The sequence below is a fragment of the Meles meles genome, chromosome 6 (assembly GCF_922984935.1).
Source record: "Meles meles chromosome 6, mMelMel3.1 paternal haplotype, whole genome shotgun sequence".
NCBI classification, from domain to species: Eukaryota; Metazoa; Chordata; class Mammalia; order Carnivora; family Mustelidae; genus Meles; species Meles meles.
Window position 1 is genome coordinate 136,785,413 of NC_060071.1, and position 22,949 is coordinate 136,808,361.

The 22,949-nt window shown below is 55.0% G+C and overlaps 1 protein-coding gene across 1 annotated transcript; it reads right to left on the reverse strand.

Annotated features, from left to right (window-relative positions):
• Positions 1 to 2,698: 2,698 nt before the first annotated feature.
• On the reverse strand, positions 2,699 to 18,337 carry VSX2 (visual system homeobox 2). Its single transcript, XM_046010352.1, has 5 exons — positions 17,968 to 18,337; positions 16,599 to 16,683; positions 12,624 to 12,747; positions 3,815 to 3,995; positions 2,699 to 3,024 (listed from the first exon to the last, which is right to left on the reverse strand). Exons 1-5 carry the CDS (start codon positions 18,335 to 18,337, stop codon positions 2,699 to 2,701), a joined length of 1,086 nt encoding a protein of 361 aa, XP_045866308.1.
• Positions 18,338 to 22,949: the final 4,612 nt, after the last annotated feature.

The window sequence follows — 22,949 nt, forward strand, 5'->3', positions numbered from 1 at the left end:
ATTGCTAAGCCAACAAGGACACCTGTGGGGACCTGACATGCTCAGGGAAGGCGTACGGGAGCATGTGTGGGCAGAACTTGAAGCCAGGTTCTTGGACCTGTCCTTTCACTGCATGGCACTTGGAGATGTCCCAGATGGGCCGTCCAGGTTCTGGGTCCAGAAGGATTAGATCAGCTCTCAGTGACATATACGGGGACTGCTGATCACCTGTCACTCTCCTCCGATGATGGCCGGCCAGAAAAATCTCTTCTGAGAAGGCGTTCCCCATCTGAGGCAATCTGAAACAATCTTATGAGATTTCTTGAGCCCAAAGCTCAAATATAACCCATCTGGTCTGCTCCCTCCCTCTCCTTTTGTAATTCCGTCCAACACACCATGGAGCCGATGGGTCGCCGCTGTCTGCTGGCAATTTCTTACAGTCCTTCCCCGCTCCTTCTCTTGTTTACTTCCCTTCTCTTTAACAGGCTTTTGGCATAGGTCTGTTTGACTTCAGTTCCAGATACCACTGCCTTTCCCACTGGTGGTGGTTGTGTCTGAGCTGTAGGCAAGATTCTAGAGTGCACACGTGGACACAAAAGGAGGGAGTCCGGACCCTCGGGGGCCAAGGTGGGATGAGGCATGAAGGAAATAGGGTTATTAATAAGTTAAGTTATGCCAGAGGGAAAGGTTAGCTAATCTGTTGGGTGGGGAGCGGGGGGGAGTCGTAGGTAATAACTTAGGGGCTCCATGGCTGGGATAATTCAGTTGTGTCTCCAGTGGAGGAGGGTCTCATATCACAGTGACAAATGTCATTGGAAGTTGGTGTCAGCTCAGCGGAGAAAGACAGGCCCCTATGCCTTTACAGTTGGAGTCATGTCAAAAGAGCAATCTGGTAATTCTGACTTAAAAATGTCTTCATGGATTTACTTTTTATGCTACCCATCCATACGCCGTCCTCACCCACGGAGGACTCCTGGATCCCTCCCCTGATGTTTTTACATCAATTTTATTCTTACTTGTATCTTTACAGAAAATGGCACAGAAATCACAGGTTTAGAATACCTAGAAGTTATTACATTTCCATATTTCAAACACCTCAATATCAAGTTTCTTTCTTCCCACTTCTATGTACAGTATTTACACACCGGGGGCTAAAGTCTCTAACACTTCAAACCAACAGGGGACAAAGACAAGAAGAAGAGGGGGGTTCCATGAACAGAATGAGGAAGAAATCAACTTTTGATATGGAATTAAAATCCAAACTCACTGTCTCAGGCCTTTCTCTTGCGAGGTATTCCCTGCAAAGGTGGGTGGGACAGTAGAGGGAAATGTCAAGGGCATGAGGGAGACATAGGCCTGCCCTGGGGGGTGGAGGGGGCAGTGGCGGAGAGAACATCCCAGGTGGAATTTCCTCCCATCAGCAGACAGGAAGAAGCCCCCAGTCCCCCATTCCTCCACGGTCACTGTGTCCGTCCTATTCTCATGGACAGACGCCACAGCACACACCTGGCAGGTGTGTGTACCTGTTGCTTAGAGTCTAATCCTGGCTCCTGCCTTGCTCTCCTTCGAGCTCTTTCTTGTACCCTTTTTGTGGCCACTCCTTGATGCCTGTAATAACCCCAGGCCCGCTCCAGGCTGTACCTCCGAGGGATGGCCTGGATCAAGTCGAGCCAAGATCTGTGGCTTCCTGTGTGCTCATTTAATGGCTAGATCAGGTTGGACAGGCAGGACACATGTGCCCCAATGAACAGCAAGAAGCTCTAGAAGGGTGTCTTGCACAGCAAATCAGAGTCGTGGGTAATATATGGGGGCAGTCAGGATGCTCCAGAACGCAGGCCCAGAAGCTCTGGGTAAGAGTCTGGCCTCCCCAACAGTGCCCCGACCACAGCATTTGTGACAGGTGCCTGCTGTCTGCAGGGCACAGGCCCTGGACTCTACAGGTACTGTCTGTGGCCTCATGCTGGGGAGAGCGGTGGGGCAGGCCGGGGGGTGGGGTGGGTGGAGAGGGTGGGCAGGTTCTGGAGGGTGACTGTGGAGGGCACGAGATGGAGGGGGGCTGAGGGGCTCAGGAGGACACCTTCCAAGTTTAACCTAGAATCTGGGCCCCCTCGATGGGGTGGGGCAGAGGCTGGGCCTGGGCCTACAGGTCGGGGAGGGGGGTAATATCCACACTGTGGAGGCCCTCAGGGGGGAACAGGCCGAGGAGTACAGTTTTGCTGGAGCCTGGGGAGCTCAGGACACTGATACTAACTAGAACGCAGGTCCTCAGCCCCCGGTACTGTTGCGGCAGGTAATGAGTCTGGGCAGAGCAGAATCCACAGCGGGTATAGAGCTGGGCGGGGGTGGGGGCCTCTTTCAAGCAAGAGAACAGAGAGTGAGGGGTAGATCTGGACACTGAGAGTCACCAAGGTGTTGACTGAAAGTGGCTTGAGGGGATGGTTTGGGGCAGCAAGAAGGCTTCTGAGGCAGGGATGTTGGGATGAGGAGGAAGATGCCGGAGAGGTCAAGACTAGATAGGGGGTGTCTCAGCATGGCCCAAACCCTTGGCCAGAACTGAGTTGTGCCTGAAATCAGCCCGGGGGATCAAGGGGAGGGTCCTGTGGGGCAGGAGGAGGGTGACAGAGGCCAGGCCTGAGCCCTGCCTCCGAGACAACCTCCCAACACCACAGGCCCCCGAGGAGAGCAGAGTCCTGGGGCTCGGGATCCGGGAGCCCTTGATCTAAGCCATGTCCTCCAGCTGTGGCGGACTCAGCTTCTCCGTGGGCCTGTCTTCGTCCATGGCCTCCTCCTCCTCGGGCTCCACGGCGTGCCTAGCCAGGCTGTCGGGCCCAGACACAGTCCCCAGCACTTTGGTGCTGTGCTCCTGAGCTCTGGCTCGGAGCGCGGCAATGCTGTTCTCTCTCAGTTCCTCCTGGGACATGGCCGCTGGAGGGTCGGGGCCCCGCTCCTCCGGCTCCATCTTGTCCAGTCTGGGCGGGGCCTGGCGCTCCACCTCGGGCTTCCTCCCCGACTCCGCGGCCGCCTCCAGCGACTTTTTGTGCATCCCTAAAAAGAATTGTTGGTATTCGGGTTTAGAAAAGCGCCTGGGAAAGCCATCTTGAACTGAAAACGGCAAAGATAGAGAGAGGCCAGAATTAAGGACGAGCAGAAAGCCTTACTTCACACACCGCAGTCACGCGAGTCCCAGGGGCCGGGGCCGGGGCAGCGGGAGGGTGGCCGGGGGCCGGGGCTGCAGACCACAGCTGGGCCCCAGGCCTGCCGAGGGCTTCTTCACGTCAGGTCCCGCACCCGGCCACGGCGCCTGCTCTGCCCCTTCCCAAGCTTGCACGTGTGCCCCCCTCCCTCCCGCCTGCGATTCTAGATCTTAGAAACCCAAGATAAGCTGGTGCCGCTGTCAGACATAGGCCCCGAGGGCAGGTGGGGGGAAGATGGCACGTGGAGAGATTTCAGGAGGAAGAAGTCCTTTGGGCAAAGCCAGCATGGTGGCCAGAGGGTCCGAGGGGTCCCCCCGGCCCCCAAGAGAAGCTGTTTCATTCACCACAAGCCCACCTCTGGCCAAGGGAAGAGAAGGGTACAGACCCTGGGCCAACAGCCACAACCTTCTCACAGTACAAAAGGACCCAGGGGCCCAGGGCATAGATGACAGCAAGCCCCGGGCCCAGCCTGCCCGCCGAGCCTCCTGAGCGGATCTAGGAGGCCTGCTCTGGAGTGCGCCTGTCCTGCTAGGCGGCCCGTTGTGGCCGGGTCTCCCTGCTCCAGAGCTCTGTCTCCTCCTCCAGGGAGCCCGCTTTCCTCACCACAGGGGCAGGGCCCCAAGGAGGGTGCGGGCTCTTACCCAGCAGCCATGGGGCACAGGAGTCCATGATGCCGTCCTTGGCGGACTTGAGGATGGACTCTGGCAGGGGGATGGAGTGCCGCACCATGGCCCCATAGAGCCCGTACTCCGCCATGACGCTGCTCCGGCCCCAGCACTTCTCCCGTTTCCTCCACTTGGCCCTGCGGTTCTGGAACCAGACCTGCAAGTGAGGATGAACAGGGCTAGGGGTGCGTTCTGAGGGGCACTGAAGCCAGGCCCTTACCCCGGTGGCTCCCTGTGCGGGTTCCCACTCCTTTGATTGCTAGGGCTGCATCCCCAGGACTGCTAGTTTCGCCAGCAGGGTGCCCTCCTTTAAATTTCCCCGCCCCATGGTACCTCCCTGGGGATTCTCCAGGCTCAGAATGCCTAGAAGGAGGTCACCCAGTCCTATAAGAACGGGATGGGTGAAATGGGTCCTTTTTTTCTTTTTCTTTTTTAAATCAAAACAGTTCTAGGGTGATGGGACAGAGGCCTCTGGGTCAGGCTCTTGAGATGGGCAGTTCCCAGCATGGTCCCTGGTTTGCAGCCGAGAAGCCCCACCCGGGTCTCTCTCTTGAAAGTGGTCATACCTCCAGCGTACAAACAGAATCCCGTTTTTGACTTGCAGAGGGACACATTCCTTCCAGGGGCTGGACTAGCCATGCATCTTGTTCAGGTATCCCTCTCCACCAGAACCCCACGGGCGGAACCGGCCTTGAAGCCAGGTGAGTGTGGACTCAGGCATCAAAGGGCATGGCATCCAGGTAGCAGGAACCCTGGGGGACACCCCCAGGAGGCCTAAGTCAGCCTCCTTTATAAGCCCTCCTTTCTAAGTGCCCTCCATTCACCAGCTCCCCCCAGTTCTGGACCTAACCCTGAATAATAATGCAGAGGATCTGGGCAGCCATCCCTCAGTCTGGCAAGGAAGACAAAATTCTTCTGGTGTGCAGAGAAAGGGGCATGGGGACCTAGGAGGGGGCAGTGGGGGACCCTGCACCCCTGCATGGGGACACCCTGGAGAATGTTTCTCTGGCCCCAAAGCTGACTGGTGCAGGGCACCGGGGTACCCTGGAGATGTCCGCAGCTCTCCAGCCCCGTGCTTGGAGCGGTCCCTGCCATGCTTGGGGGAAGGGAGATTTCTCCGTCTCCCAAAGCAGCTTTCCTGAGACTTCGGGCAGCTGACAGGAGCCAGCGCCAGGGGCAGCTGCACTGTCCCCCAGGCAGGTGAAAGGCCTTCGAGAAACCGGTGCCTCTGGAAGGATCCCAGGCCCAACCAGCGGCCCCCTCCCGTCCCCTCGCAGCCCCTCCGGGCCCTGACCTCCGGAATGGCGAGACGCCCAAGGCGCCCCGGGAAGTAGGGAGATGAGGGGGAGAACAGAGGCGGGTTCGGGGAAAATCTATTAGTTTCCTCTGCGATTTCCATTCCCTCGCCTCGGCCGGGTCTCCCGCCCCCTTCCCTCCGGGCCCCTCCCCCGCCCCCGGAGGCGGAGGTTTCAGCTTTTGATGAAAAATTGCTCCAGCTCTATTCAGGAGGCGGCAAAAGAAGAGTCACCCCCAGGGGCAGCCCTGGGCTGATTGAAAAATAAGTTAATTTCTGTTTGAATCGATGGGCCTCAGGCACTGAAATATCACGGGAAATTAAAGCGGCTGCTCTCTCGGGAGCCGCGGCATTGACCCGCACTAATTAATGCTGGGGAGGCAGCGCGAGCCGCGCCGAGAGCCGCTCCCCCTCCCCGGGGGACCCCAAACACTTCTCATTTAACTAATTAGACGGGGAAAATTGGGTGTTAATTTGTTTAGGATTTTTCCCCCTCTTCCCCCCGGCAGCTCCCTCTCCGGCCCCCACCCTGCGCGGGGGCGCGGGAAATGAATGCGGGGCTCGCCGGCAGATGGCTGCCCGGGTCACTCTGCAATCTTCTCCGACTTGATTGCTTGATTAGGTCGTTAGCACATTAAAAAAAAAAATTGCTTGCCGTCTGGCGCTGGCGTGATGAGTGGGACGCGCGGCAGCGCCTGGGTAATTTATCTTTTTATACGGCAAAGAATTTGATTTCAATCTGCAGATATATGGGGCGCCTTTGACACCTGTTTAACATCGCGCCGCTGACAGTTTAACCCTTTGCTGCCTCTGCTGCGGGGACGCCCGGGCGGGGGTTCGGATCCACGCGCCCCCGCCGTTCCCGCCGCTGCCGCTATGTGGCGCAGTGAGAGCCCCAGCGGCTCCAGGCAACCCCGAGTGTGCAACTGAGCGCGGCCGGACGCCTCCAGCAGGGGGCGCCCCGGCTGCCCCGCCTCGCCTCCCGAGGACCCTCGAAGAGCTCCGCGGTGGCAGACCGCCTCTGCCCGGCTCCGTTAAGACCGCGCGGTCCACGCACGCCTTTAAAGGGACCGAAATGTGTGTATCCCTGTTTTGAAATGTCTCCGTTTGTAAATAACCAGGAACCCACAAAAACGGGAGAGACGCGCCCCAAGATTCCCCGGGCCTCGCCACCTCCGATAGAAAACGATCGCTCCGTCCACCCTGGGTGGCGCCCCCTGCAGCGAGCTGCACCTTTGCCACCACCGGGTCTGGCACCTCGGGGACTACAGAGCAGAGACGAAGAGCGATGCGGGCCGGGGTTAACAGTCCCATCGCCCCAGCCGGTCTCCACGCGGCGTTTAGATGCCTCCCCAGCGCTACCTGCCTGTCCCTCAGGCTCTCCAAACCCAGCGCCTGAGTTTTGTCTGAGACCTCTGTCCTGTCCCATCTTCCTTCCCAGTAGCACTAGGTGGCCCTCTATAAATACCCACTTGTCACAAGCTACCTTCTCCCATAGAGGAAAAATCTGAAGGACTGATCCACAAAAAAACCTACGTGACTTCTGGTTTCATCCACCTCTCAGAGAATACAAAAGCGGGAAGCCTTTGGGGATGGAATTCCCAGCACCAAGTGTGACCACAGAGGGTTGGGAAGGCTTTCTTTATGAACCTAAGTAAGACATCTGCTTCCTGGTCAGGAGATGACCTTCCTGCTTGAAAACAGTGCATTGTAAAATAGCAAGACCTACGCCCCTTAACTGGAACCCATGGGACCAGACTCTGCAACATTCGGGATTTTAGAAGGGAGCATTGATGCGCATACGACATTACGTCACACTCAGCTGCAGCCCACCATAGCCAAGCTCACTCATCTTGATTTTTGTGGCAAAACATGCATATTCCCACTAAAAGGGATAAAGACCATACAGTCAGGTCTGGGTTTGGCCACTTGTGAGTTCTGATGACTCACTCAGGAAAGAACTGTGTTTTCTGTATGGCTTGGATTAATGGATTCTGGACACAGGATTGCGGAGTATACAAACGCAGAGATCCCCTACTCGCCCCAGTGTGGATGCCTGGGAGGATCTGCTGTCCTGGCTTCTCTGGACTCCATGAACATTGGTGCTTGGGGTGCGGGGTGGGGGTCAGGGAGGGCAGAGCTCTCATGTGGAAACCACATCTTTACTGGAACACTAAAGAACGGGGGTGCAGACTTGGGATTCGGATGCTCTCTGGGGTCCATAAACAGAACCATTTTCCTGGGTCTCCTAATTTGGGCACATGAATAACTGGTCTGGAGATCAGACTTTGCCCGCAGACATTCCCAGGGGAGTTGGTGCCAGCTGGTCATTCAAACCAGGAGTCATGCAGACCCTCGGTTATGGGCTCTTGGAATGCTTGGCTCTCTGCGAAGACCAGATGCTGCTCCAATTTATGGAGGAGACCTGGACAGCCAAAACAATTTCTTTTTAGGACAGTTGGCAGGGAAGCTGTGGCTTGGTGCCTTGGAGGGAAGTGGACAAGGGATTAGCATTAACCCTAACCACTCCTTATATCCGCCTTTCGCTTCTCTTCCTGGAAGCAACTAGCACGTACAGAACTTGATGGTTATAAGAAGCACTGAAGTCAGAGAGAGTCCTGAACTGGATTCCCAGCTGCAAAAAAATTGCTGTGTGATCTTGGACAAGTTCCTTGCCTTCTCTTAGTCTGTCTCTCCAAACATAAAATAGTGTCTATTTTCCAGGGTTGTTCTGAGGATTAATGCAATAAGTGAAAGTCCCTAGAACTTTCCTAGAAGGTTCCTAGAACCCACACTTATCACATAGAAGGTTCAAAAAGTGCTACTTACTATTATTTCAGCGGAGGCAAAGAAAACCAGTGGGAGTCGGCCCAGAGGGCAGGTTAATCAACAGCATTACCTGTCCCTCTGGCCTCCTCGGCAGGCCTTTTAGCAAGGCTGGACTGACAAATAATAATAACTCCAGGAGAGGGGCAGAGAGACAGAACTAACCTTTAAGATGCATGATTTTAATACAGCTAGCCTCTGTTTCCCCTTTAGGTATCCCGAGGGCCAAACGGAGACCCCTGCTGCTATGAGCACATTTCTAATGTATCCCAGGCCCTTGAGGCTCAAATGCACGAGAACACCCAAGTGGTGCCCCAGACTCCCATCGAGTTGGCTGTGATCGGGAGCCAGAAGGCCTTGGCTGGAGATCCTTGCCCTGCCTCTCCCTGTCTTGGTGATCTCTCAGTCTCTCGCGCCTTCCCTTTTCTGGCTGCCCACTTTCTAGAGGAGACTGTCCCTCTCACATGATAGTTGGGCCTGGGACTCCTGAGCAGAACCTGTGTCAAGGCTACAGGGAGGACCAGAACTCTGCCTTACAGCTTAGGGCTCCAAGTGCCTGAGAAGCAGCCCAAAAGGGACAGCAAGCATCACCGGGTTTGGCACTCCCAGGTGAGATCTTCCAGCTTGGGAACCCAGGGCCTGGGTTCCTGCATTTCCCCTCGGAGGTGTCGCCCTAGAAGCACTCAGAATGCCTCTGGCCGTCCATAGCGGGTCTGACAGGAGCCTCCACAGCTGGCAGTGAGGGTCCCAAGAGATTGTGTCTCCAAGGACAGACAGGACCTGGGGAGGGGTACTCGCCAAACAGGTGCTCTCTTGCTCCAGAGCACACCGGGAGCAGAGCCGGCAACCCTACCAGCAGTTTCGCTCTCGGTGTGGGTAGAGCAGCTACAGCTGTGCCCATGGATGGCCTTTCTTGTCATCACACAGCTCCTGTCCTGTAAGCTCCCACCCTGGCATCGCCACAGGACACCATACCCCCGGCTCCTTCTCTCAAAGGTCTCCCAGGAGAACCTCTGTGGTCGTCCCAGGATTGCCGCCCTCAAGAAGACATCTCGTAAGACGAATGCTCTTTGTACATTCCGGTCCTCGCCTCCCCAGGCCTTGCTTTCGGATCTTGCCTCCTACCACCAGGCCTGGCTCTGTCAGCCATGTGGCGGGTCCCATCACATTCACCCAGCTTTCTTCCTCTCCTCCAGCTGGAAACTGATTAATTAGAGCTCATTGCAGCGGTGATTTAATGACTTAACACTCCACATGCACTCAGCATTCCTGACACCATATTTCAGCGTCTCGGCTTCAGGCTCAGAGAAGCGGGGCCTTGCTGCAGCCTCTGACGTCCAGTAGGGGGCAGCTTTGCCCACATTTCCTGGCCGCCCAGGCAGCATCCTTCCCTGTACACCTGACAGGTCATCTTGTCCCTCATCCCGCCCTGCCCCCCACCCCAAACTCCACTTCCTTCCACTCATAGGAACACACATGAAATGCAGAAACTCCTTTCCAGAGTCTCTGACGCAGGGTTTTTATGCCAGCTGTCCACAATCACTGGAGAGTTTTAAAGATACACAGATGTCAAGGACTCTACACCAAAGTAATGAGATCAGAATGGCTGGGCAGGGGGGCGCTGCGTGGGTTTTTCAAAAAAGCCCTGTGATGCTACTAAGTACTGCAGGCCGAGACAGGCTGCATCTCCTCTAACCTCTGGGATAGAATCCCTTCAAACTTCGTTCCCTATCCTTGGGCCGGCATCCCTTTAAGAGTGGCCGACTTGAACAACACTAGTCAGAGGAGCCAGGCCATGAGCTTAGGTACAAGAGTTTGCCCACTCAAAAAATAATTTTTTATGAGTGAGTTTTTGAGGTTTTTTTTCTTTAGAACAATGCCTGGAACTCAGGAAGTGTCTTTATGAAGGTTTGATACAGGTTGTCCCCCACCTCCCACCCCGCCGGCCTCCAACCATCTCTGCTCCCCCAGCTTCAAGTCAAAACACAGGCTTCAGATTCAAGAGGCAGGTGGTGAACATGTGCTCTTTCGAGGCAGACCTGAGTTAGAGCCCCACGTCCCCCACCACCTAGCTGTGTGGTCCTGGGCCAGGGGCTGTCCTTCTGCTTCCTTGGTCATCTCCAGAACTGAGATCAGCACTGAAGTCGCGTGAGCAAGGAGCACCTGCCGGGCATCACTCAGGATACATGACACGAGGCTTTACGGCACCTGCACCCAAGACGGGGCTCACCATCACCCCATTTTACAGGTGAGAAATCAGGGGCTCTGCAGGGTGAAGTCCACTTGTCCAATCACTCAGTCCCAGGAACGGTGGAGCCAGGATGTGTCTGGCTTTGAAACAGCATCCCTAACCACTGTACCTACTTGCCTCTCCCATGGGTGTTGTGTTTTCAGAACACCTAGCACGTGGAAACTGCTCTGTAAATGATAACTGTGATTATCGCTGAAACACGTGGAGACTTTGCCTGGGCCAGGCTATGTGACAGCTCACATACACCTCCTGGAAGGCAGCATTTAACCAAAGAACCCTGTGGTGCTCAAAGACTCTAAGAGATTCTCGGCTCTGTTCTCCTAGATCTAGAGTCCTCACAGTCCCGGGGCAATCAACTGACTCCACACCCTAGCTCCTCCTTGCTGGCCCCTGTAGTTTCAGACACCACCCGACAGATGCCCACCCCTTGCCCCCCGACAACTCAGAGAAGCCTGGCATCTGCCTACTGAGGCTTTTGTGGCAATGCAGTAACAGCTGAGCGAGAGCCTTCCCCAGAATCCTCCACGCGTCCCCACCCACCGCCACCACGGCCACCGCCGAACAGATTTTCAGACAGCCCAACGCAAGCAGCAGCTGTTCCTTCCTACTGGTCAGTAGTGCCAGTGGGAGACCTACCGGCAGGAGACTCTCAGCCCTCCACCCCACCCTGGCCACTTGTAATAGCCAACTTCGTGCAAACGCAGGCCAGGTAGGGGTTACCATTGCACATTGACTGCATTGGCCTTGGCTGACACACAGACACACAGGCTTGATTCAGAATGAACACAGGATTCAGAATCAACACCCCAGGCTTACCCCACTGGAACCCAGTTGGGTAGGGGGCTGATGGATCCAGGCCACCACGGATAAGGCACCAAAGAGATAATCTGCTTATGAATAATTGAGCTTATTGTTAGTGTCAATGTCTAAAACCACTGGCTGAAATTCCTAATAGATTTCCAGGGGAGAGGAAGACTCTTCTGGAAAAGTAGCTCATGTCTCATTTCCAGTTCTCTGGTTGTCCAGTGAGAGAACACAAAGCAACCTACAACTTATCTGGTTCCTTCTCCCCACAACACACATCCTACCTCCAAGGGCTTTTCTTTACTGGGAGGGGTTTCAGGAAGCCGGGAACCCTGCTCTCCCTCAATTTTCCCAGCCTTAGCCATAAACCACTCTGGACAATTCTACTGATGAAAACAGCTTTCACTCAAGGATGTGATCCAGTTAAGACAAACCCAAATCTTCTGGAAATGTTCCTCCTACCCCACTGTTTCTTCTGCCTCATGGAGGCCCTGCCTAGAAAATCACCAGACTTCATCTCCCAGAGAAACCATTAAGCAGACCCACCCTTGCCTAGCGAGGGGGCTTCTGGCCTTGGAAAGGTCTTGCTGCTGATGAAAGGGAGCCCTGAGGCCAAGAATATCCCAGTTCGGACCAGTGGTCGGTTATGGTGCAAAGGTCTCTAGGAGAGGGGTGCCTGATTGACTCAGTCAGAGGAACATGCGACTCTCGATCTGGGGGTTGTAAGATCAAGCCCCATGTTAGGTGTAGAGATTACTTAAAAAATAAAATCTTAAAAAACAAAAACAAGGGGCGCCTGGGTGGCTCAATGAGTTAAAGCCTCTGCATTCAGCTTGGGTCATGATCCCTGGGTCCTGGGATCGAGCCCCACATCGGGCTCTCTGCTCAGCAGGGAGCCTGCTTCCCCTCCTCTCTCTCTGCCTGCCTTTCTGCCTACTTGTGATCTCTGTCTGTCAAATAAACAAGTTAAATCTTAAAAAAAAAAAAAAAAAAAAAAAAAAAAAAAACTCTGTAGGAGAGAAGAAGGGCTTAAGGAGCCACATCCCAGGCCAGACCGGAGCAGGAGCTCAGGGCAGGGCCAGCTGTCTGATTGTGAGAGGAAGGAGTTTCAGGTGAGTGAAGGTGGTGGGGAGTAGACAGAAAGGGAGGAGGTGACCTTTTCTTCATAAGTTGGGGGAGTGGAAGGAAGGGAAACAGAATGGGGTCAGGACTAGAAGCCACTTTCTCCTTCTATCCACCTCTGGCCTTGGAGCACACATGTAGCTGTACTTAAGAGATACCTGCCACCACAGAGACCCCCCTTGAGGACCCATGATGACCACCCCCAGAACACCACGTCCCACCACAGGCCCCTTCATGGTCTGCCCGACCTGTTCCTGGAGAAGCCTACAGTCTGGAACAGCAGGCCAGCCGCATCATCCAAGTCTCATGTCCCCTCCCCACCTCAACAACAGTGCCCAAGGTGTTCACCAAGTACCTGTCAGCTTAACCGAACTGTTCTTCACAAGGACCCATAGCAGGGGTGGGAGATGGGGTCACGGGTATCCAGGAGCCTGGGCCTGACAATACCTCAGGGAGTGTGGACAGAGAAGGACCTGGGGCTCTGTTACCTGTATCCTGTCTTCTGGAAGCTCCGTTTTCATGGCCAGCATCTCCCGGGCATAGACATCTGGGTAGTGGGCCTCATTGAATGCCTTCTCCAGCTCCTCTAGCTGGTAGGAAGTAAAGATTGTCCTGAGGGGAGCAAAACCAGACACTCAGGACCCAGAAACTGAAAGAGACTGTTTCAGAGAGGACAGAATGACCCTCCTCTAGCCTCCTAGACAGACCCTCAAACCCAGGGCTGGCTCAGTACAATCAGACACACACACACACACACACCCCACACACTCACACTCACATATGTTCACACACACTCATAGCTTAACACTCTAGGCTCTTCTTCATTCAAGTCTGAGGATCTACACCGTCCTTCTTGGGAGGACATTCTTTCGGCCTTCGGTGACACTTCATACTAGGGAATCTTTCTGGAAGCGATTTGGGGAGAAGCATGTTCAGACAGAAATTTTAGAAAGCTGTAGAAAGCCCTTCTTCTTCCTTCCAAGCACAGAGTGAGGGACTCACCAGATAAATAAATGCCTCAGGCCCTCTGGGACCTGCTTTCCCGTTTCCTCTCGCAGGCAGTAGTTGATCTTTTCAGTGACACCCACGTTCAAAGTCTCACTGGAAGGTCAAATGCAACCGCAACCCTAGTGTTTGAACAGCTGAGAACCGAATCTCCCACCTCCTCATGCACCCCAACATTTTCTCCTCCTCGCCTCCCTCTCCTCTGCCACAACTCGGAACTACTAGCTCCTCAGAGTTGCCCGCGGATCCTACCCCTCCACTTCTGGTGCTCAGAAGACGAGGAGGCACCTTCCAACTACCTTCCAACACCCAGGCTCAGCCAATCGTGGGGGCGGGGGGAGGCGTCCCATTCAGGAGGGTTCTGTCCAGGTCACTGTGAGAGAGGCTACCTACACAGCCCCACACCCCACAGAGCAGTCTACATTGACCTATTTGGGTCCTAACCTGTTTTAAGAATCTGGTAAACGCTACATCCTTTTGCCCTAGGACAACACCCAAATGAATATTCTCCAACACAAGATTTTACTTCTATTATCAGGAGCTTCATAGACCCCCTTCTCCCCATAAACCATACACACCCGCTGACAGGCACCAATTCTTCTCTATTCAGACCTTAATTTCACCAGCTTCTAGGCGACCTTTATCCTGGATCCTTATCAAGTCAATGGGCAATGTAGTCCCAATTCCACAAACCCAGCTTGTAAAGATGGTACGTTCTTTGCCTGAGCCTCTGGGATCTGACCCTGGGGACCAGCATAGAGGATGAGAATCCTTCACTGATGCTCTCATTCTCACTCCCACCAAACACCAGGAAAAAGTCCCAGTGGAAGCCCCATTGGGTCCTTGTGCTGCTGTTGGCTTTAATGTCTTGAGAGAAGATGCAGGGGATGTGTGAGGAAGAAAGATTCTGCCCTTTATAGAAAATGACTGGTCTGATTCTAAATTGTTTCTCCTATTCTCTTGGGAGGCGGGGAATGGAATGTTTATGAACACAGAAAGTGAATTCTTCAGAATTTTGAAGATCTGCTTGTTTGTATTTTGCTCTTGCCACTTACTGAAGGGCCCCGGAACAGATTGTCAGAATAAACAATCAAAGTCTTTAAGTCTTCTCAAAACTAGGGAAACCAAGACACACAGGTGTTGTGGCTTGGCCAAAGCCAAAGAAGGGAGGGGACGAGAGGTTATTCAGAATCATTCAAGTGCCTGCCTCTGCTTGGGAGAGCTCTCATTGAAAAAAACCAAAACAAACCAAACCTCGAATCCCCCAAACTTTCCCTCCTTCCTGCCTCAGAGCTAATCTGTGTGTTGATGTTGGTGTGCTCTCCAGGGAGGCTCCAGCATCCCCCAAATGTGATCCAAACCCTGCTCCTGGCCTAATGCAGAATCCCAGACTCTTCAGGTGCCCGCAGCATCCCGTCTGCAGAGAAGCTGAGCTTTCCGGTGCAGAGACAAGCAACAAGCAGAATCCCTCAGACTCCCAAGGTGGCTGCTCCATTCCTATTCCTCCTCTCCGACCCCAACTAAGCTCAGCGTGTTTCTGGGAGAAAAAGAGATGCCCATCTCTCATTACCAGACTCCAGAGGCTCTTACCTGAAATCCCCAAATGAGAGAAGCTCAGGAAGAAAACATTTTTAAAAAACTAATTAAAAGCTGCACCGGCCATCAGTAGCCATTCTGATCTCTCTAATAATCTGCTCTCTGCATACACCAGAAACCGCTTGAAACCGAGGGCAGGTGGTGAGTTGCACTGTCTCACCGGGAACCCCCAAATATCTTCTCAGTGGGGAGAGCGTCTGGGGAGGACGGAGTCAGGAGCCTTAAGCAGAGATCTGGGGCTATGGATCAGCCAGTCCAACTGCCCCAAAGAAGACAACGTCCTGGAGCAGAAACACTGTTCTTGTTTCTTGTTCTTGTTTCACTGTTCTCTCCTTGCTGTATGAACCCCTCTTCCCATTTCCGCACCAGCACAGAAGCGGTTCAGCCCCAGCGGCTCTGACCTGTCCTCCCTCTATGGTCCCCGCCCCTGCCCTTGCTCAGGGGAGGCTGACAGGATTACCCACCCTGGGATCAGCGTGAGATGGGGGGCATAAAATATGCTCTAATAAATATTTGTTGGATGAATGAATGTAAAAAAAAAAAATGACCCAGGATCAATGTTTCCGTTGAAAATAAAACAAAACTAAACACAACAAAAATGCTGTCTGAAGGGAACGAATAAATGAGGTCACTGAGAAACCAAGTCAAAGTTCACCCTCATTCCAGCCTGAACCTACTGGGGGCTTAGAGGACAGGAAGAGCCATTTCAAAAGGCGGGAGCCAATAGTGGAGTTTCCAAGGGCTAGCTAAGGAAGAGGGGAATGCAGAAAAGGGGTGCAAAGAGGCTGGGAACAAATTGGGGAGAGGAGGATGGGATGGGTGGCAGTGGGGAGAGCTCCCCAGGGGAGAAATGTCTCTCCAGCCAGCAGGAACCTTGTGGACACACGGCCTGGACTGGGGTGCAGGGAGATATTTGGGGAAACAGATCTGGTGGGTGAGCACAGGTGGGGAGTTTGGAAGCAGCACTGGCAGAAAGTCAGGCAGATTTTTGGTGCTCACTTTTTTATTTCCTTAAACCCCCCTCAGAGATTTCTACAAGGAACTAGCAGGTGTGGCGCGGATGCCATGCCCAAGGGAATGTGTGTCTGGGGTGGGGGGTTACTTTTCAGGATATACCTTTCAGCACCCACTGAATTTTAAAGTTGTACCAGTAATACCTATCTGAAGATTCATTTTTAAAAAAATTCTCTCCGTAGCCGGTACCCCAATGCAGCCCACTCGACTCCAGCAGGCGCTGGTGGGGTCATCCAGTCCACACACCTTCCCTCCCCATTTTACAGATAAGGAAACTGAGGCTCACGGAAGGAAAGAGACCCTCTCAGGGTCACAAAAGAGCAGAAGCCTAACGAAAAATTCCCACTCGTGCGCAAATATCACGCTCAAGGTGTTTGACACGGTGGGAGCAGAAGGCCAGGGGTGTGGCGGAGCGGACAGGGATGACAGGAGCGGGATGGAGGCCCAGGGACAGCGAGCAGAGGGGCCGGCTTGGGCGGGAGGTGGGAGCCACTCTGCCCGGCGGTTCTCCGAAGGCGCTGATGCCTGGATCGAATCTGGGGGCGCCTGCCCCTTTCTGGCTCCGGTTCGGCCCTGCTTTGGCCTTTCCTTTCTCCCGCAGAAGGAAAAAGCCCGGCGGGTGCCGCCTCCCCGGCGGCCACACACCATCCTCTCCCGTTGTGGCTGGACGCCAGGGTCCCGGGCGGATATCCCCAAACAACGTTCGGGGTCCCCGGCCCTGGCGCAGTCTTGGACTTCTAACTTAGGAGTCGGTGAGAAGAGGGCTGGAGCGACCCACCCCCCAAACAGGATCTGGCAAGGGAGTAGGTGAGCCGAAGAGGTGACAGAAAGCGCCGCAGGGGCCTTACCTGTGTCGCCTCTTCTTCCGTTTCTTGGTCTGGTTTAAAGCCGATTTGGACATTTTTCGGTCGCTGGAGGAAACATCTTCAGAATCTGAAAAGCGGGTGGAGGCACATGCGGCAGAATGGGGGGCGCGCTCGGCAGCGCCCGGGGACGTCAGGCGCCCAAAGCCCGCGAGGGCCCCACCCCGGGCCGACTGCGGGAGCGGCGGGGACCTGCTCGGCCCGCCGGGGGAGCCCTCCGAGAGGTCGACTCCATCGCTTAGCCCCGGCCGGCTCTACCCATGCCGGCTCCCCAATCCGGAGATTTTGCACAGATTTCGTTGTAAGAGAGGCAAAGGCCCCGACGCGTTTGGGGCAGGGGCAGCGGTGGAGCGAGGCAGCCTCAGGGGCTCGCAGGCCGGCGGGCGGGGACCCGGGCGCTGCGCTCTGCCCCGCGCCTGCAGCCCCGGCGCCCCGCGCCCCGAAAGTTGGCCCGGGAGAGGAGCCGGGACGCAGGGAGCCGGGCGCCGGTAAGCGTGGGGTCTCCCCGGGCACAGCCCCCTTTTCAGTGCCTGCGGAATGCGCCCCCGCTCGAGACTGGAGAGACTGCGACGCGCCACTTTTCGTTGTCCCTCCAAATAAAAATAAAGGAAGAAATGCATAGATAACGAAAAATCGGGGGAACTGCCGAGCGCGAGCACGAGCCGGAGGCCGAGCGGGTGGGGAGGAGCGGCCGGGAAAGCAGTCCGGGGAGTGCGCGGTGGGGTCGTCCCGGGGCCCCGCCGGGCACCGGCATCCGCTAGATTGTGGCGTTTAGGTGGAATCGGATGGTGGCCGCTCCTGCCGCCGCAGAGGCCAGGGAGTCCAAGCTCGTGGGGTGAAAAATAAACCCCAGCTGACCAACATGGGCTTTGTGGAACGGAGAAGAAGAGGAAGGAACAGCAACTTTGGATACCAGGGCTGGGCCGAAGCGGGCACCCGCTTCCTGGGCGACCAGCTCACCGAACAGACCCCCGGACCGCGGGTCCTCCGGGAGGCCGGGGTGCAGGGGAGCAGCAGAGCTGGGGGCCCCCAACCCGCCCCACTGGCTCTGACACCCCAAGCTGGGTTTCCGGTGGGGCCCCCGCCTGGCGCCGCGGCAGAGCGGGGCCCGACGCGGGGACCGGAGAACTGCGCGGAGGCCGGAAACGCTGGGGCCGAAACCAGGCGAGAGCCGGGAGCATCCTCCCCGCGCCTGCCCCGGGCGCGCCGGCCCCAGGCCGGAGCTGTGACCCCTCGGCCTTGGCGCGAACTTTTGCGCGGGGAGAAGGCCTTGCGGTGCAAGCGAAAGCCAACGGCGTGGGGCTTCCGGCTCTCGCCCCCAGTCGGGCAGCCGGGCAGCCTCGCCCTCACCTACCTGAGCTGGCCGTCTGGCTGGTGTCCAACGGCCCCGACGTTCTCCCCAGCGGCTGCAAGTGGACGCTCTGCGGGTCGGACAGCACTTCCAGGAAGGTGGGCTGCGCGTAGAAGCCGGGGAGCCCCCCGGGCCCCAGTAGCCCCATGCCGCCCACTCCTGCGGGACTGAGCACCGAGCGCGCAGCCAGCAAGTGCCCGGAGGCCAGGCCGTCGAGGGCAGCCCGCGGGTGCGAGTTGGGGGGCTCCTTGTTCAAACCCAGGATCTCCTGGATGCCGAACCCCGTGCACCTGGCCGGGGCGCCCCCCGAGGTACTCTTGGCCACTGTCTCGGATTTGGGCTTGCTCAGCGCTTCCCCTGCTTTCCCCGTCATCTCCCGGCTCTTTGGAGGGGCTGAGGCCGCAGGTCTTTTGCTCCCCCCACCCCCCCCCGCCGGGCTCCCCGCTTCGCGAAGTTGGTCCCAGGTGCCCCCTCCGGTGTCTAATGCTCTGGAGCCCCAAGGAGATTCCCCTTTTATCCAACCAGGCGGCAGCCCAAGTGGGGTCAGAGCTGAGCAGCCAATCACCGGGGCCAGGAGCATTAGGAATTCCAAAAAGCTGGCAGCTCCCGCCGCAGGCAGCACCGAGGGGCCAGGGCGCTGGGGGCCAGGCACTGGGTGGACTCGGCAGGACGCCCATGGGCAGGGACCCCAGGGGCTGAAATGAGACAACAAGGTTCAGGGCTGTTCCAGGAGGCTGGGTGGCTTGGGATTCTGGGGAAAGCCTGGCTGGGACATGTCCCTGGGGTGGGGTGGGAGGATGGGCCGAGGGCCAATGTGAGAGACTGGGAGTCCTCCCTCCCTTAAGTCCAGTACAGACTCACAAGGTCAAAGAAGACCAAGTATGGGATCCTTGTGTAAAAGGCAGACAAGGAAGGGAGCAAGTGCCCTGGACAGGCTGTGTGGTGGCAAGGGGAGAAAAAAAGGGGTCAGCGTGTTTAGAGGGAGAGGAACGGGTGGAAAGAGCTCTACACTTGCCTTGCAGCACAGGATAAAGTGCCTAGTTCAGAACAACTACTCAGTAAATATTGGCCCAACGAATACATGAATGATAAAGGAGTCAGGAGTAGGAGTTCCTGGCCGGCTAGAACAGTGGTGATTTCTTTTGGTGAGAAACCATGGGCATCTGAAGATCTTCCAAGAGTGAGCATGAGTGTGCCCACCTTCCGTGGAAGGACTTCATGTACTCTGCCGTCTGTTCATTCAGCTAATGCGTGTTGAGCCCCCTACCAGCTCTGAGCTGTAAATCAGAGAGATGAGGCAAGGGGTCTGCAATACCCCCGAGTTCACTGAGCAGACAGAACAGAGCAGATGGGATTGTCGATGTGGGGGAGCAGGCCGGAGAGAGGGCATTAGAGGCAATTAAAAGATGACCTTCTGTCCCCAGTTGAGAAGGATCTCTTGACTAACTCCTGTGTTGGAAGTTGCAGAATTGCTGCCAACGGGGCCCGCTGAAAAGTGATGCGAGGTGGGGCCCCACCTGGAGGAAAGCCTGAATTCCCAAAGCGGGCAACGGAGTCACTGGTGTCCTGCTTGAGGGCTCTGCGGGGAGCAGGATCCCCTAGGACCCAACACACGCGCGCGCGCACACACACACACACACACACCTGCCATGGACCTCTGTGTACCAGCATTCCACCAGCTCAGCTAATTCTTCTGTGACATTCTTGGGGCTAGGGACTGTCTTACTTACCTTGGCATTCATTCCCCTCTCTCCTGTCTCTAATACACACTAGGTTTGAAATCCATCTTTCTTGCTAGCTTTCTTAAGAGGAGTACCTCTTATTTCCTTGTTTCACAAATAAGGTTGGTTAATTTGATTGCTTTAAATATTTCTTGAATTAAAGTCACCCTATGAGGCAAGGTAAAGACAGGGTTGGTTGCTTTAGGCCAAGACTGGAAAACCAGACTAGGGGAGAGATTCCATTGAGGATTTCTTGGCTAGTCAGCTGCAAACCCCCGAATGATTGGAAAGCTCCTCACCCAGCCTGCCACCAAGGTGTCTGGTACCCTTTGTGGGTGTCATGAGGCCAAACAGATAGAGGAGAGGGAACCCCAGCGGGGGCTGGAAACTGAGGCCTTGCTATCAGGGCTGGTATGAAATAGGTCTCCACTCAATCCGGCCGGAGCTGGAACTGGGCTGGGGGGCTTCTCTGTGTAGAAGGTGTCTGGGACAGGGGCACTGTGCACCCCCGAGGGCTGCCTCCTTGTCCGGTAATAATGCCATTTGCACTGTGCACTTATGTCGCTCAGCCCCTTTATGTGGCATGACCTCTGTCCTCACAAGAACCCTGTTGGGATCTTTGTTCCGCATCTGAAAGTTGACATAGCTAGTCTTGTTTTTTTCTTTTTCTTTTCCTTTTCCTTCTCTCTCTTTTTTCTTCTTTTTAAAGTATAGTTGATCTATATGGCATAGCCACTCTTACTTGCAAGGTGCCCTCTCAAGGATGTGCAGTCTTGAGGCGTCCCTCGCCTTGTAGTCTGTGGGGCTGGGTTCCATGTGGCACCACTCACATAGACAACGATGTGAGGGGCACCCCCTAGAGGTGTGCGATCCAATGGCTTTGACTCAAGTAAGAATTTCTTTTCTTTTTTTAAAGATTTTATTTATTTATTTGAGAGAGAGAGCAGAGCAAGGGAGAAAGCACGAGGTGAGGGCAGAGGTGGAGGGAGAGAGAGAGGGAGAAACAGGCTCCCCACTGAGCAGGGAGACCCACGCGGGGCTGGATCCCAGGACTCCCGGATCATGACCGAAGGCAGACACTCAACTGACTGAGCCACCCAGGTGCCCTTCAGGTAAGAATTTCTATCCCCATTTTATGAATATGGAAACTTAAGTGCCCCGAGAGGTTAGGTAACCTGTCCCAAGTGACCTAGCTAGTAAGTGGCAGAGGCCAGACTCAACCTCAAGTCTGGTGTCAGAAGCTGTTGCGTTTCGACTTCCTCCCTCTCTTGGCCTCCTCTCCAAGCCAGCCTGCCCTGGAAGGATGAATGGGGATGCTATGTTTATGGCATCTATCCTGTCGCTTACTTATCACGGGACATCCACGATGAGCCAGATGCCAGCCAATGGGCAAGGATGTGAGTGAAGGAAAACAAGCGTGTGAGTGTCGGAAGCTCGGCTCTTGCCAGGAGATGAGGATGAAAAATCTTTTGACCAAACCCAGTATCTGAAGCTGCCGGTTCCCTGCCCCAGGGAGATAGTTATGACCTTGACCAAGGAGGTTGGGGATGGGGGCAACCCCAGACCCTCTGAGAGACACCTTTCCAGAGACTGCAGGTTGTGTGCGGGGTGGGGGGCGGGGTCCAGCATCAGCCCTCAGGCCTGAACTCTTGACAGACTCCTGGCAGGGGTGGGTGCTGTCTAAGAATTTGGGTTATAGATGGAGGGAGTGAAATGGACCCTTTTGGAGACATTTAGCTAGGTCACACTGGATCCAAATCCTGGGTCTGCTACCGAACAGCTTTGGGGCATTGAGTCAACCATTAAATTCTCTCTTAGCTTTGATGGCTTTACCTATAAAACAGCCTGATACTGGATTTGGGGACCCCCCCGGCCCCCTGAGTTAGCACTGCAGTGAAGGACATGGACTCTAGGGCCAGACTTCCACATCAGACTCCTTCTCTATCACCTATTTAATGACCCTGGGAGTTACCCAACTTCTCTCTGCCTTCTGTGCCTCAGTTTCCTCATCCATAAAACGGGGTAATGGTAGTACCTACCCCTTAGGATTGTCAGGAAGATTAGAAATGTGCACAATGCTCTACTGTGAGTGTACAAAATAAGGTTCTTTTCCCCCCGTAACTTTCAAATATTGACATAGTTTATTATATGATATTTGAGGAACAAAATAAGGTTTCTTGTGAGTGTTGGTTATTATTAATCCTCATGCAGGAGGATGTGGTACTTGGGACTGGCAATATGTAGGGAACAGGAAGGATCTAGTCCCAGCTGTCGTGGGGTTTGGACCAGTGACTGAAGGAGGCAATTTTTTTTTTTTTAAGATTTTATTTATTTGTTTGAGAGAGAGAGAGCATGAGAGGAGAGAGGTCAGCGGGAGAAGCAGACTCGCTGCCGGGCAGGGAGCCTAATGCGGGACTTGATTCCGGGACTCCAGGATCATGACCTGAGCCGAAGGCACTCGCTTAACCAACTGAGCCACCCACCCAGGCGGCCAGGAGGTGATATTTTTTTAGAGTACTGGGCATGTACCTGACCCCAGCCCCTTCACACGTCATGGCTTGTACTGTTATTGCTAATGGGGGCCAGACTCCTCACCACACTGAATCCACTCCATTTCTCCGGCAGGTCGGGTGTTCTGTGCTTCTCATGACGAATAAGACACTGAGGCTCAAGGAGGGGGATCTGGGGCGAGGGAGGAGGCTGCCTCCCTCCTCTGTCTGGTGCTGGCCATGTTCAGCACCAGCTGCAGCCAAGTCATTCTCCCCACTACCCTCCTCCCTGAGTCACTACCCAGCCGTCAGCAACAATTTTTGGAGGGGGGGGGGGCGGAAATGCAAGGGAGAGAAAGGATGCGTGTTTGAATCAATAATCCCATTATGAATCTGTCACCCATGAACGTGTTTCACTTTTTAAAATGCGCTTGTGTATTGGGGGCTTCCCCCCTTGAGAGTAAGCCTTCTCCTTTGTTGTACTGGCCGGTTCTCCTGAGGGTGTCCTCAGAGAGCCTTAGAGGCCCTCCTCTATCCCGCTCTCGTCATCCAACATCGGGCCAGGCATTCCACTTTCTTCGTTTAGTCAAGGGACTGCCACCAGGAGAAAAACAAGAGAGATTCTGGTTCACATTTAACTTACATACAAATGAACATGTACTAAGTTCCGGACTTTTTGACATTGTCTCAGTGCATGTCTCCACGATCCTGAAAGATGGACATCTTCGTGCTTTCCACGTAAGGAAGCAACCCCAGGGAGGCTAGGCGACCTGCC